Genomic DNA, 14,992 nt, shown 5'->3' on the forward strand with positions numbered 1-14,992 from the left:
CCAAGCGCCTCAGGGAGACTTAAAATCAGAAAGAGATACAATCACTCTCTCAGAACCGATACTCATCAACACGAGTTTATGACTTAGACCAAACAAGAGGTTATTAGTGTCACGCCCTGTCTAGTCAAACACACAAACCTTAACAAGTCCAGTAGAACTGTGTTAACACTATACATTCGACTTTTTAATTTGCCAAAATGTGGAAATTCACTGCTTTAATCAGCTATTCTATCTTCTAATTTCTATGCTTTCGATTTGTAACTTTCCTTAAAGTGACATTAACATTCTTAAAGGATTAGAAACTCAAGTAAATAAATATGAAGTATTGTAATTTGCAGGCTTTTCTATTTATTATGTTCATTTAGTACATCAAAAATGTTCCCCTATGTCAACTTACAGATTTAAGGCAGCAATTAAACTCTAAGTTGTTAAACCTTGTATAACTTTAAAAAATGAAGTTGAAATTGGTTAAATTATTGTTGCTATGACTTATTGATCACATCATTTTTACAGATGCAGGAATGTTGTGACACTGGCATGAAAAAGATAAATACATACATGCATGTTTAAGCCTTGTAGGAGAATTTTACAGTTAAAGACCCAAAAGACCAGATATGATGAATGAAGACCCAGAGTCAGAGATTAAAAAATAAATTGAAAAAAAATTACTTAAGATTAGTTTGCAGTTTCATCAGCAGAAGCCAGCTTCAAGTCTCACAAGGAGTTTGTAGGCCGCTCTGCGTACATTGACATTTCCACAGCAGTTATACTCTAACAGAGTCTAACTACGTCATTACTTAGCCAATCAAAATCATTTTAAGATAAGAAAAATAGACAAAAGTGGTAATCTTCCACACATGGACAGATAGTCAGGAGCGTATCTCCATCCATCATGAGGCTGATGACTTACAAGTGAAAGAGTGTGTAATATCATGACAACAAAATAAAAATCTTTATATCTTTTAAAATAATCCTATTTAAAACTGTCTCTGCCATTGGAATAAGGGATTTGTAGTACACATTTTCAGTTCACGCAGATTGATCTAATGCAGAATGAAATGTGTGTTTGTGTTCTTGTGGTTTATGAGGATACAAATGTGTCAAATGACATGGGTATTACACTTCCTGTGTCCTCGTAAACCAAATGACTTTAAAACATACTAAAACATTTTTCTTTATTTGAAATTCCAAAGGTTTCCTGTGATGAGTAGATTTATGGGCAGGTTTAGAGTAAGGTGATAGAGTTTGTTAATAATCATTACGTCTATGGAGAGTCCCTGTAAACCACACATTCAAGGTGTGTGGTTGAGCACCCTCATTGAGCTTTTTGCCTTCTATGTGTGCCAGTTTGAGGTGTTTCCAGCTGAGTTTTGTTTCTCCCTCAACCTGCGCTACCACCTAAGCGTCTTTTTCTACAGGTCTTCCACTGTTGCCCATGGCTTGCTGAGTATCATTTTTTTGTAACTGCATGTGTATACTAAAAAAAGTCCCTGCACAATTCAATTGAATTGAAGCAGACCCTGCCACCTAGTGGCACATCAGCTCTAATCAAGCCAACAAATAGACTAGAAAGAATAGGTAAACAGAGTAACCTGATTTTATCAGTATAATCAACTGATACTATTCTTCAACCTGGATGATTCCATTTCTAAGACCCAAAACACATGATTAACATCTAGTCTACAAAGAATAGGCAGCCAACTGAACAACAGCAGCAAAGCAAAAGTAATGACGGGGAGGCATATAATATGATTAAGATACACTGTATATATATTTTATTTAACACTGCAGAAAAATCATAACCACAACACACAAAACTCCTTTTAAAGACAACATACTACAATGTATTATAAGGTGACGCAAATTTTAAGTTCACAGTATAGGTTTATAAAATTATAGAGTGATGCATTTGGGCTTCCCTCAGTTAAAATGGCATGACTTTCTTTGGCTTGACATCTGACCTGACCTGTGGCCTTGGTGTATCAGCCACATAAAAAAACAGAGAATTGCTTTGGAAATAGAGAAGAGGAATCTGGGGTCAGTTGCACTGAAATCAAGAGGTTAACCACAGAGTATGACAGTAACGCTGCACACGTTTGACATTATGGTCAATGCCACACTTTAAAGAGAAAAAAGTGTATCATTTTCGATGGTCACTTCTCTGGAAAATATTGGCAACTGAGTGGGTGTCAATGAGGGAGGTCCACAGTGAGGTCCCATGGGATATCATCCTCAGTATTACAGTCAGCACCTTCAAACTCATTCCAGGAGATGTCATTTACCTGGCAAATAAAGTAATTATTAGTTAGCTTTCTGATTAGCTTTTGCTAAACCACTGACCTTACAGTTCCTTATAGCAATTGTTCCTCATAGCAAAACGTTTGAACTGATTTCAGTAGACTTAAATTAGAATAAATTTAATACATAACACAAGCTTTTCTAATAAAAAGGCAAAATTATGACAAGTTTAAAATGTATTTCTCTGTAAATGGAATACATTTGATAAGTCAAAGTTCAAACAACTTGAAGGAACACTTACTTTTATGACTCCTTCTGAGTTCTCTTCTGGAAGGATCTCATCTGGATCATACTTGATTTCAATTGCTACTTTTCCATTTCCTATAAGACATTAATTACGTGAAATGGATGTTACCACAGACAGCAATGTGTTGTATAATGGCTGTATAGGTTGTGTGATACTTACCCAAGATCATGAGAAGCACTTTTTCAAAGGCAACCACCACAGCTTTGTCTTTGGCCCGTTTCAGTAGTATCCCTCTTTTTCTCAGCTTTTCTTCTGGGTCTAAAAGATATTTGCAGATATTGTTAACTCATAACATGTGCGTATAATATAATATAATATAATATAATATAATATAATATATATACCACACACACTATATTGTGTTTATTTGGCCATATCATCATCATGTAGTTGCTATTACATGGCAAGGTAAAATAAATGGATAAAATAAATAAAATAAATAAAAATAAATAAATAAATTTACTAACAAAGAAGATACATATTTTAAATATTATTTTAATTATGAATTTCATTTAAATATTATGTTTATTTTTAGTATTATTATATTTATTATTATTATAAACAGTGTCATGGTAATACATTACAAGAAATGAGAGTTATGTACATAATCAGATTTACTCTTTTCAAGTAACTAGTAAAGTAATGCATTTCTTTCAAATGTACAACAAAATATCGGAGTTACTTTTTCAAATAATCAACACAAATTTTGCCATTTATTGACTGACACCTCTTCTGTCCTCATGTTGAGAGAAATGGGTAGTAAGAAGCAGAGGCGATGTGTGCGCTGTGTGAACATGATGGTTACTGTAATTCTAGACTAAATGTGAGCATGCATTTACTCATCTCACGCACAAAAACAGATTCAGTATTCCTCAAAATGAATAAAAACCTGCAATAATTAAATATGTTAAATAACACAAATATGCTTTATGTATTTAATCTCACTTTATCTTTGCTGCTGACCTTTGACAATCCAGTTCAACCATACGAAATAGCAAAAATGACATTTGCGGCTCCTTTACTTTTCAATTGCTGAAGTAAGAGGGTTGAACTTCCTTCTCCATCCTATTCTTCTGGAATCCAGAATTGGTGGCACAGCTGAAAGATTTGTTTGAGCTCCATTATTGATTGGCATTTCCTTAAGCCTGAGGCTTGTCACTTTTAGAGTGAAAGGGCCTTTAAATTTGCCAATATAGAACTTTTCTTTGTTTCTTATTAAAAAACAAAGCAAGCCCAGCCCAGCCCAGCTGAGAAAAAGTAATGGTAACATAGTGCATTACTTTCCATATAAAGTAACTAATTAATGCAATTCATTAATTTTAAAAGTAACTTTCCCCAACACTGATTATAATTATGTATTATTATTATGTTAAGATATATTTAGGTGTGCTCAAAAATAAAAAAATTAAAAATTCAAGCATGTCGCTTGACTCAAGCCAAATCACCTCGATCGTTGTCAATGATCTCCTCTGCCACACCGACACCCCGACAGCTCACTCCATGCTGTGGGAAGGTTAACTCTGCTATACAGCCATATTTCAAAAATACACCCTGGTCATCTGCTTCTTCTTGACACCCGTCTTCCACACACTTTGAGATGTCCTTCAACTGTTGAAACACAAAAAAATACGTGTTTACAAAGCAGCCATGAACAGATGCACACTTAGCCTTGGGGGGAAAATGAAGAGTCTGTTTAGTGTACATCACCCATATTGATGTGTTGCTTACAGTGATAATGCGAGTAGACCAGCCGCCGAAGCCCAGATAGTGATTAGCCAGGTTGTGACATTTGGAAAGGCTAAGAGGTTTAGTGCTATAGAAGGACAGATTCTGCTTTGTGCTCAATCGGACCTGAAAGAGAGAATAATAAATATATATGCAAAATAAACTTTTAATTCAAACCCTCTGTAAAAATTAAAAAAAATCTTATCACAGCTTTATCTGTCACTCTAATACATTAGGCTACCTTTAAAGGAGAGCTTTGGAAAAGACACTGTTTATCAGTGGCCCGCTGAGCTTTGGATGCCTGTACTGATGAATAGAACTTCACCAGCGCATAGAACCCAGGTTCTGCCACCGTGGCATTCGGACACACCTTCAAAAGGTAAAGAGCTCCAAATGCTGAATACACGCTCCACAGGGACTCCTAAGAAGTCAGGTTATACAGTGAGAAGTTTAATCAACAGTAATTAAGAATAAATTTGGACACATTTTTGCTATTACTGGGGATTTTGCACTAAAAATCCCTAAAGTCCAAAGCAATTCAGGTTATGTTATTCAAATATAATGCTTATGTACATCTCTATGCAAAAATTAAACAAGAAAATCAAAAGATATTATTATTATTATTTAGAAGAAGAAGAAGAAGAAGAAATGTAATAATATAATATGTTTTAATGTACATAAATGTGGGCCTCTGAAAATGTTAGCTGAATCCCAAATGAGTCCCATATAAAAATAGTTTTGCTGTTTGAGAGTTTGTCCACTATAAAAATCATTACGTCTATGGAGTGTCCCTGTAAACCACACATTCAAGGTGTGTGGTTGAGCACCCTCATTGAGCTTTTTGCCTGCTTGACGTACATACATTTTTGCTCAACATAATTAGTCAATATTATCATAAATACATAAATTTGTGCCAGTTTGAGGTGATTACAGCTGAGTTTTGTTTCTCCCTCAACCTGCGCTACCACCTAAGCGTCTTTTTCTACAGGTCTTCCACTGTTGCCCATGGCTTGCTGAGTATCATTTTTTTGTAAGTGCATGTGTATACTAAAAAAAGTCCCTGCACAATTCAATTGAATTGAAGCAGACCCTGCCACCTAGTGGCACATCAGCTCTAATCACGCCAACAAATAGACTACAAAAGAATAGGTAAACAGAGTAACCTGATTTTATCAGTATAATCAACTGATATTATTCTTCAACCTGGATGATTCCATTTCTAAGACTTTCTCATTTCTAAAGAGCTCCAAATGCTGAATACACGAATCTTAAGAAGTCAGGTTATTCTTAATAAACCAGGTTATGTTTAATAAACAGTAATTAAGATTAAAGTTGGGCACATTAATTTATGCTGCAATTCAGGTCTTGTTATACAAATGTAATGCTTATGTAGCCTAACGTTACATCTCTGGGGAAAAAATAAACATAACCTGACTTAAATAGCAGGTTATTATTATTATTATTATTATTAAGAAGAAGAAGAAGAAGAAGAAGAAGAAGAAGAAGAAGAAGAAGAAGAAGAAGAAGAAGAAGAAATTTAATAATATAATGTTTTAACTTACATAAATGTGGGCCTCTGAAAATGTTGGCTGAATGTCCCAAATAAAAATAGTTTTGTTGTTTTCGAGAGGGACTTTAAACTCAATTATATCGACCTCAATATCCATTGGGATATAGCTTTAAATAAAGCTGCCACTCGAAAACGGTGTTGTTGCCTCAAAAAAACATTTAAATGTATTTAAAACGCTAGTAATCAGTTGACACGGCTCTCCTCTACGACTTCCGTAAACAGAATTGCATTTCGCGCTCTCTAGACGTCATATTACGTAATGCGATGTGATTGGATCAGTGGAAGGATTCTGGAAGGATGTAACAAATGAGAATTTCCCGCTATGTTACAGTATCTATGTACGTTCCAAACGTTCTAAAAGCGTTCAAAATAATAACCAACATAATTTATAAACATTTAAAAACGGAATTTTGTCTCATCATCTTAATATGTAGAGACCTGCAGCACTGCATCGTAGAACAATATTGCTTTTAAATGTCACAAGTTTTTATTTATTCATTATTTTTGCAAAACTTTTCCATTTTGTTTATTAAACTAAAGGTAAAAGTTTAGCCTGTTCAGATCCTGGTTTAACAAAATGCTGTAGCAGTGCTTTTTTGTAATTTTTTTTTCGGTCCATTTTGATGAATATCCGAGCATTGAAAATGTAAGGTACGTGTAATGTTGAGACGGGTAGAAAAGAATAAATAAATCACACAGGCCATACAGCAGACACATTGGATGCAGTTTAGAACTTTAATGGATAAAGACACACAGCTTCAAGAGAACAGCATGAGCTAATAATACAATCTATCAGACAAATGTTTACATGTTTCGACAAAAGGCATCTTTAGCCATTTTCGGAGCCATAAAATACTACAGTCAAAGCGATTTGCGCACATTTGAAAATGTATCTCCATAAATTGCTTAGCACCACTGTGAAATGTTAAATCAGATCTTAATGTCTTTAATTTACGAGCACTCCCCAATGAGAAGAATAAATACAACAGTGTTAAGTAGGGTTTAGATATGGGAGGGAGCTGGAGAACAGACCTAGCCATGCCTGGTTGACATTTCCTGCATATATAAGACCAGATAACAATTATATTAGGCGATTTTGAGGACTTAAACTGGTTTTAGATTTGCACAAAGTGTGTCACAGGCTTTGGCTAGCAATACATTGGCGCCATCTACAGGGTGCAGTTTGAATCTAGGGATCTCCTGCAATTTGCAACCCTCAGATAAGTTTCCACCTTGTGCATGTCCTTCTTGAAGCAAGCCAGAAGACGAAAGCTCTCTCTGAGGCTGCTCTCCCCCATGGTCAAGTAGAAATCCTCAAAAGGCAGCGGCAGGGAGTCGTTTTCATCCATGTTTGGTTGACCATCCAGACATCCCTGTGCAGATACAAATGGCAAATTGTCATAGCTATCCAAATAAGCCCTGAAGATGTAAAGATACCTTCTGGTATGACCACTAGACACGTTCTATGAAAAAAAAACAGAGTAGCCTAGAATAAATCTGGTCTCACCTTGATGAGCACGCTGATGCCCACTTTCAAGTCGGCCAGCTTCTCAGTGATCTGGTTGGGGTTCCCGACGGTCAGGCTGTTTGAGATGGCTCCGCTCAGGGTCTGGCTGGGGAACTCCCAGGACTCAATGAGGCGGAAAGAGATGCGAAGGAGCTTCAACATCTGAAGAAAGAAAAAAAAAAAATACTGGAGGCTTCAGAAAATGCTCACGCTGCCCATATTTGGTCTGTTTTCCAAACTGCAAGAAACTACTACACTGTAAAAAAGAATTGTTGGTTTAACTTAAAAAATAAGTTTCAAGTTCATTGAAATTAAAAATTTGAGTTAAACCATCAAAGGTGATTGGTTTAATCAGCAGAAACTCACAATATTATGTTATCTGAACAACATTATATATTAAGTTGATTTGACAAAAGAAAAAATGTGATAAATGGTGAAAATAATATTTTACAATGTAGTGATGATGGAATTCTTAATCTGGTTTTTGAGCAAATGTGAAGACAACAAAAATATTTCACTTGCATCATGCATGTACTATACTACTATTTGTTTCATAGTTCTATATATCGTTGACTAAAACATAAGAGATTGGGGTTTCATTATTAATGACATTGTGTACTTACAGAGCTCTTCTGTGTTTCATCTTTTCCAGTGGGCGCCTCAATGGAGTCAGAGTTGCAGAAAGACAGAGGAAAGATTTTACTCAGCTGTCTGCGTTCCTCAGGCAACAGGTTGTCCTCCTTGATAACAAAAGGAAAACAGTATTTACTCACTCAAATAACATTTAAATACATCTGGTAGGAATGCAAAGAACACTTATTAAAGGGATAGTTCACCCAAAAATTCTGTCATTATTTACTCACCCTGAAATTGTTTCTTTCTTTTGCTGATCACTAAAGACAATATTTTGAAGAATGTCGGTGACTTCCATAGTATTTTTTTTCCATACTATGGAAGTCAATGGGGACCATCAACTGTTTGGCTACCCATGTTCTTCAAAATATCTTCTTTTGTGTTTAGCAGAAGAAAGAAATTCATACAGGTTTGGAACAAATTGAGGGCGAATAAATGTTGACAGAATTTTAATTTAAGTCCTAAACTCATATTTGACTTGAATAGGTGTGATCGATCGTTTTTGTTCTAAATCACAGGTTAGGATCTGCAATTTTTGAATAGACTTTAATGGGAATCTTACAAAGTCGTTAATCATTTTTGCAGCCAGCTGGTGCAGGTGTTGAACACGGATGACTGCGTTGTTGAAGAGCCGCTGGTTCTCTGAGGCCGTCCCCTGGTTCACCAACAAACTAACCAGCACCACCGACAACAGCACTAATGCTAGGAGAAGAAAAGAAAGAGGTTTGTTTAACATCTGCATCATCGTTCCTGATAAAGTAACCAATGAAATCAAGATGTTGGATTAATCAAAACAGATTTTGTCAATGATCAAATACATTTGTTTTGTTTTCCATGCTCCAATAAACTCTTTTACAACTATGAAATTAGTTTTACAAGTAAGAGGAAAGCATAAAGAAACATCTAAACGAAATGAGTTAAAAAAATAAGTCTTAAATCAACAGAAAGCATCACATCCATACCTCTAGCCATTTCGCTCAGGGTAGATTCTGACAGTCTTAGTTGAAGGCTTGTGAGTGTTTGTTTTCCTGGCTCAGGTGTGCTGATATTTATATGTGGCATGAACATGTTTTGATGCATCTTAATCAGAAACATGATAGTTTCCTTGCTTTAATATGCATGCTACATGTATTTAGACAAAAAAACATTAGTGTTGTGGTTCCGGTCATTTATATCAATTTCCATGATGTTGTTGGCACTAAGAAAAAGCCGAAAGGTCATCTTTTTATTTATTGAATATGAATTAAATCCTTTGTATCATTTGAAAGAAATATGAAAGAAACACTTTCTTTCCATGTAAAATTCAATTATGGAAAAAATTGTGGTTTATATATTTTGAAAATGTTCTACAAATAATTCAGCTTATAGTTGTGTTTATTTTTAATTTAATTTATTTATTTGACAGGGACAGTGCTAATCAAATTAATCAACTCAAACAAGAACTGTGAGTAAGCCAGAGTTTAGGCTAAATGTTTCGATCACTATAGTGGTTGTCATTCACACAGCGCTATAGGATGTGTGTAGCATCACCACGTAAGCTGTAAATGGTGTCATCTCCTTCCAAAAGGACACGTTGTCAATAATTATGAGAGTGAATCAGGTCATATACGTGTCACTGTGGGAGGATTTTCCTATGCAGACGTGTTGTTGCTCTTTGTGTAATATTCAGCAGTAGTGGGGCTGTGAAATGTCAGTGTGACATTAATAGTTTAATCCCTTTTCGGGGAAAAACAGAATACAATCAGTTACCTGACCCTTACTGTATAGCTGTTTTGGGTGTCATTTTAGGTTAGCAGTATAAGGAACAAAGAGTAGCAGTGTGTCCTGGATAATTAAAGTTAGATAATTCATTAGCTATATGTGACCCTGGACCACAAAACCAGTCATAAGTCGCACGGGTATATTTCTAGCAATAGCCAACAATATATTGTAAGGGTCAAAATTATCCATTTTTCTTTTATGCCAAAAATCATTAGGATATTAAGTAAAGATCAGGTTCCATGAAGATATTTTGTACATTTCCAACCGTAAATATATCAAAATTATTTTTGTGAGTGGATATGCATTGCTAAGGACTTCATTTGGACAACTTTAAATGTGATTTTCTCAATATTTTTTTTTGCACCCTCAGATTCCAGATTTTCAAATAGTCGTATCTCCAAACATTGTCCTGTCCTAACAAACCATACATCAATGAAAAGCTTATTTATTCAGCTTTCAGATGATAAAAGATTAAAAAATTTACCTTTATGGCTGGTTTTGTGGTCCAGGGTCACATATAAAAGATTAGAGCCATATTGAAAGTACAAAATAGTGAATGGTGAATCTCACAAATCTGTCAAAAAAAACCCAAACATCTGGGCCGTATTTTACTCCCAAATTAAAGGAAATAATAATAATAAAAAAAGAGGAAAAACTATACATTAAAAAAGCCTAATGAAGTTTTAATATCATTATTATTATTTTATTTTTTTGCATTGTGACCTATATGTTAATGGCAAATAGGCACATTTAAAGTTGCCATGAAATTGAGCATTCTTATTTTTAGGGAATATTTCAGTATTTATAATAAATGATTTATCCTTGTACATTTTTTTTTTTATTCATATGCCCTCATAAGCTCTAATCAAAATAACTCCTCTTGCAGCGATATCTGATGATGTCTTTACTGGCGCAAGGGCGGGACAGCCTGTCACTCACATGACATCACTGCAACAGAAAACCACAAACATCCAATCAATTCCTGACAGGCAAAATCATATGCCACCCTACATTTTTTTTTCTTGTTCAAGAAGTTGTTTCACTCGGATATACATCATAATAAGGAAACGATTGTTGCAAATTCCATTCATTCCGGGGTTTTTTTGTGCAATAACTAAATATGCTTAATTCTGTATGCCAAATATGGGGCTATATTTTTTGTCTTTTGAATTTGGAGTAAAATATGACCTCTTTGTGAGATTCACACATCATTTAAGTAATATCATATTTCTTTCATATAAGATAATGAGTAATGAGTTTTTCTTTGCATTTGGTTTACCAAAAGCCTCTCTTTTTGCAGATTCTGGTCTCAGATCAGCTTGCCAGAGAAACATCTACAGAACTGACTGGCACCACAAGCATTTGATGACTGTAACTTACTTCCACCCTGTGGTTACAATTGGAATGGAAGCAGGTGCCTGAGGTAAATCCCCCATGATGCATCAGCTGTTCATACTGGGCATTCTGATGACTGTCTACCGCCTGAACTTGGCACCTGTCAATCAAGTGTGGGAAACCAATACTCCCTGAAGAAAACCCTGTCAGGTGCATTTAGGAACAGCATCCTTCCTCTAAATATCAACTTAATAATTATGAACAGAGAGAGATTTGTGTGAGAATAAATTGCCAATATAATTACTAATAGGGCTATTACAAGATTTTGGAAGGACTAAATTCAAGATCTCTTTTTTTTAAAGAGGCTGTATTCACGATTTTATTTGAGCTTGAAGGGAATTTCATGTTTTAAAGTCACCCAGAAATCAAAATTGAAGTTTTTTAGTTTTTAGTATGAATTAGCCTTAAGGTTTTGAATAACGTTATGAACAAAATTTGCATTTAGGAGAAACTATATTAGCATTCAAAACTTACAGTCTCTCACTTCGGCTAAAATGGATCACCACACACTTCAGCTTCTCATCAGATCTTCTGTCCAATCAAATGTCTCTAGAATCTAAAGCGTCCCGCCCCCTACATTATAAATAGACGCTGAAGCTGTGGCTGAAATTGGCCACGTGTTCACACATTTACTATTTTCTACATGGTAAATGGCACATAGTGCACTATGTAGGGGATAGGGAATGATTCAGACAGTGTAAATATACTTTCCATTGATGCGAATGAAGTCTGGTTTCATTTTAGTGTCATGCAAACCGCAGCGCGAGCACAGTCTGCTCCGGTTCAGAGACACGATAGCACAGAGCAAATCATATGCACGAGTCGGCGCAGACTGCAAAACGTATCAGACCCATGTGAATTTTACACAGAATGCTGTATTTTAAAGCAATATGGAGGAGATTAGGAGGAGAAACAGTTAGAGATTAGAAGGAAACTACCGAGCTGTAATATAAACTAAACACTATTAGCTATTTTAAAAAAGGGGAGGAGCTTTTCGATATGTCCTGACCTGTCTTCCTGTTTCAGTTAAACTTAGGTCAACACAAAATGAATAATGCCGGCGAAGTCGGCATTTTCCCACAGAATTGGGATACTTTAAGACTGTTGTTTTTCATGTCCGCGGGTTGAATCAACCCCAAATAACATTATACGTATTTAGCCCATGGAATGCAAAATTTACCTGCCATAAACTCTAGTTTTGAGTAGCAATTGGGCAGGTTTTGTTGTGAAAACCTGGCAACCCTAATAATTCTGCGCGTTCCAAGGCACTTCAGTGGGCCTTTAAAGCTGTTTCCAGTTACTTTGGTTGTACAAAAAAAACAGTCCATTAGCAGCTAATGAATTGGAAATCTTGCACATTTACAGGTAGTGCTGCAACGATTAATCGCGATTAACCATTTACAAAATAAAAGTCTGTGTTTACGTAATATATATGTGTGTGTTCTGTGTATAATAATTATGTATATATAAATACACACACATTCATGTATATATTTAAGAAAAATGTTATATTTATATATAAAATATTTATGTTTATATGTAATATAAAATATATATAAATATATATATTTATAATACATGCATATATTTCTAAACTTTATACCTGTATTTGTATATACATAATTATTATACACAGAATACACACATATATACTACGTAAACACAGACTTTTTTGCAAACGATTAATCACGATTAATCGTTGCAGCCCTATTTACAGGAAATAGCTTATTCCATTTCTAAGGTGAGTAGCACTTTAAACCCCTTGAAATGTTGATCAAAGCATTAAAGATCTTACAATTAAAGGTGCCATAGAAGTGAAAATTGAATTTATCTTGGCATAGTTGAATAACAAGAGTTTAGTACATGGAAATGACATACAAACTCCATTGTTTCCTCCTCCTTATATAAATCTCATTTGTTTAAAAGACCTCAGAAGAACAGGCGAATCTCAACATAACACCGACTGTTACGTAACAGTCGGGATCATTAATATGTATGACCCCAATATTTGCATATGCCAGCCAATGTTCAAGGCATTAGACAAGGGCAGGCAGTATTAACGTCTGGATCTGCTGAATCATCAGACTAGGTAATCAAGCAAGAACAATAGTGAAAAATGGCAGATGGAGCAATAATAACTGACATGATCCATGATATTTTTAGTGATACTTGTAAATCGTCTTTCTAAATGTTTCGTTAGCATGTTGCTAATGTACTGTTAAATGTGGTTAAAGTTACCATCGTTTCTTACTGTATTTACGGAGACAAGAGCCGTCGCTATTTTCATTTTTAAACACTTGCAGTCTGTATAATTCATAAACACAACTTAATTCTTTATAAATCTCTCCAGCAGTGTGTAATGTTAGATTTAGCCCATTAGCCACAGAGCACTATCAAACTCATTCAGAATCAAATGTAAACATCCAAATAAATACTGTACTTACATGATCTGATGCATGCGTGCAGTATGCATTATGAACATTTTGTGAAGATCCATTTTGAGGGTTATATTAGCTGTGTGAACTTTGTTTATGCAATGTATTATAGAGTCGCAAGCTCGGGGGCGGGGAGAGCAAGGATTTAAAGGGGCCGCAGCCTGAATCGGCACATATTTAATGATGCCTCAAAATAGGCAGTTACAAAAATTAATAAAAAAAAATCTATGGGGTATTTTGAGCTGAAACTTCACAGACACATTCAGTGGACACCTTAGACTTATATTACATATTGTGAAAAAGCATTCTAGGGCACCTTTAAAAGAGAATGCTTACAATTATCTTGGGGTCATAGCTTAGCTAGTATCATATCACTGATTCTAATGGAGTAAACAGAGATCTCAAGTTAAGGTGAGTTGGCGCAATGCTGCTGTGATACTATATTCAAGTAGACAGCTTTACATACCGGACACATTTAAATGACAAGTTCTATATAGAGAACACACTTCCGCTTTACACTGCCAGCTTGATTGATATCATCCCAGATGTGTGTGTGTGTGTGTGTGTGTGTGTGTGTGTTTTATTTGTGAATAGAATGATTTGAGAATATTTCCATTATGTGCTTCAATAAAAGCATAAAATTCTTGGCCACTGGTCTGCATAACAGTAAAATTGAACCCACAATATTGCTAGCATCATAATATATAAACTTGACAACCTTTAAGCAAAGAAGAGGCACCTGCCCCTGACGCCACCTGCTACATGTTCACAGTAACCTTTGACCCTTTCGTTGTAAACTGTTCTTGAACTTTTGACATCGTTGATGCACTTGCGGCAATAACTATATAAGCTGTGCTCTGGAAACTCTTTTCCTTTAAGACAAACTCCACCTTGTTCCCACTTCTCGTCAACTCTTGTTTCAAAGGGGGGCAATGTTACACATCTCCCCTGGAATGCACTGACTCCATCCCACCCACTCTCCGGTTCCACAAGCTGCTCATCACAGTTCTCCAGTCGTCTCATGTTGCATCTCTCCGGGCAGCTGCGGCTTCTTTGCTTTGGAGGCGCCACTTGTTGATGGGACAAGCTCCTCCAGTGCTTCCTTAGCTTACATAAAGGCTGAATCCCAGGACAAGCCTTTCACATTCCCATTCAGCCTGTAAAAGTAGCAAACAAAGGTTGTTCAGGTCACGTGTGCCATCCTGACAGTGCTAAGCACTGTAATGTATTCATTATTACAGTTAATGAAACAACTCCCACATTTTTGTTGTGAAAAGTTACCCATCTGTGACTTCTGTGTTTCTGCACATGGTCCAGAGAAATTGGTTCTAGCCTATGTTTCATGGTAATCTTTTCTCCATAATTATGTCTTGTCCCATACTCTAAAAAAGTGTAAAAATAGGGCACAATGTACTGTATTA

At 35.6% G+C, this 14,992-nt stretch overlaps 2 protein-coding genes across 2 annotated transcripts; both read right to left on the reverse strand.

Annotated features, from left to right (window-relative positions):
- Window positions 1-1,823: 1,823 nt before the first annotated feature.
- On the reverse strand, window positions 1,824-6,021 carry rdm1 (RAD52 motif containing 1). The gene is made up of 7 exons (XM_067372916.1): window positions 5,833-6,021; window positions 4,512-4,691; window positions 4,274-4,396; window positions 3,991-4,153; window positions 2,705-2,803; window positions 2,540-2,619; window positions 1,824-2,282 (listed from the first exon to the last, which is right to left on the reverse strand). Exons 1-7 carry the CDS (start codon window positions 5,935-5,937, stop codon window positions 2,190-2,192), a joined length of 843 nt encoding a protein of 280 aa, XP_067229017.1. The 5' UTR covers window positions 5,938-6,021; the 3' UTR covers window positions 1,824-2,189.
- A 988-nt stretch (window positions 6,022-7,009) lies between these two features.
- Window positions 7,010-8,557, reverse strand: gh1 (growth hormone 1). Its single transcript, XM_067372929.1, has 4 exons — window positions 8,543-8,557; window positions 7,971-8,087; window positions 7,348-7,509; window positions 7,010-7,213 (listed from the first exon to the last, which is right to left on the reverse strand). Exons 1-4 carry the CDS (start codon window positions 8,555-8,557, stop codon window positions 7,010-7,012), a joined length of 498 nt encoding a protein of 165 aa, XP_067229030.1.
- Between the last annotated feature and the right edge of the window lie 6,435 nt (window positions 8,558-14,992).

This window comes from Chanodichthys erythropterus, chromosome 3 (assembly GCF_024489055.1).
Source record: "Chanodichthys erythropterus isolate Z2021 chromosome 3, ASM2448905v1, whole genome shotgun sequence".
NCBI classification, from domain to species: Eukaryota; Metazoa; Chordata; class Actinopteri; order Cypriniformes; family Xenocyprididae; genus Chanodichthys; species Chanodichthys erythropterus.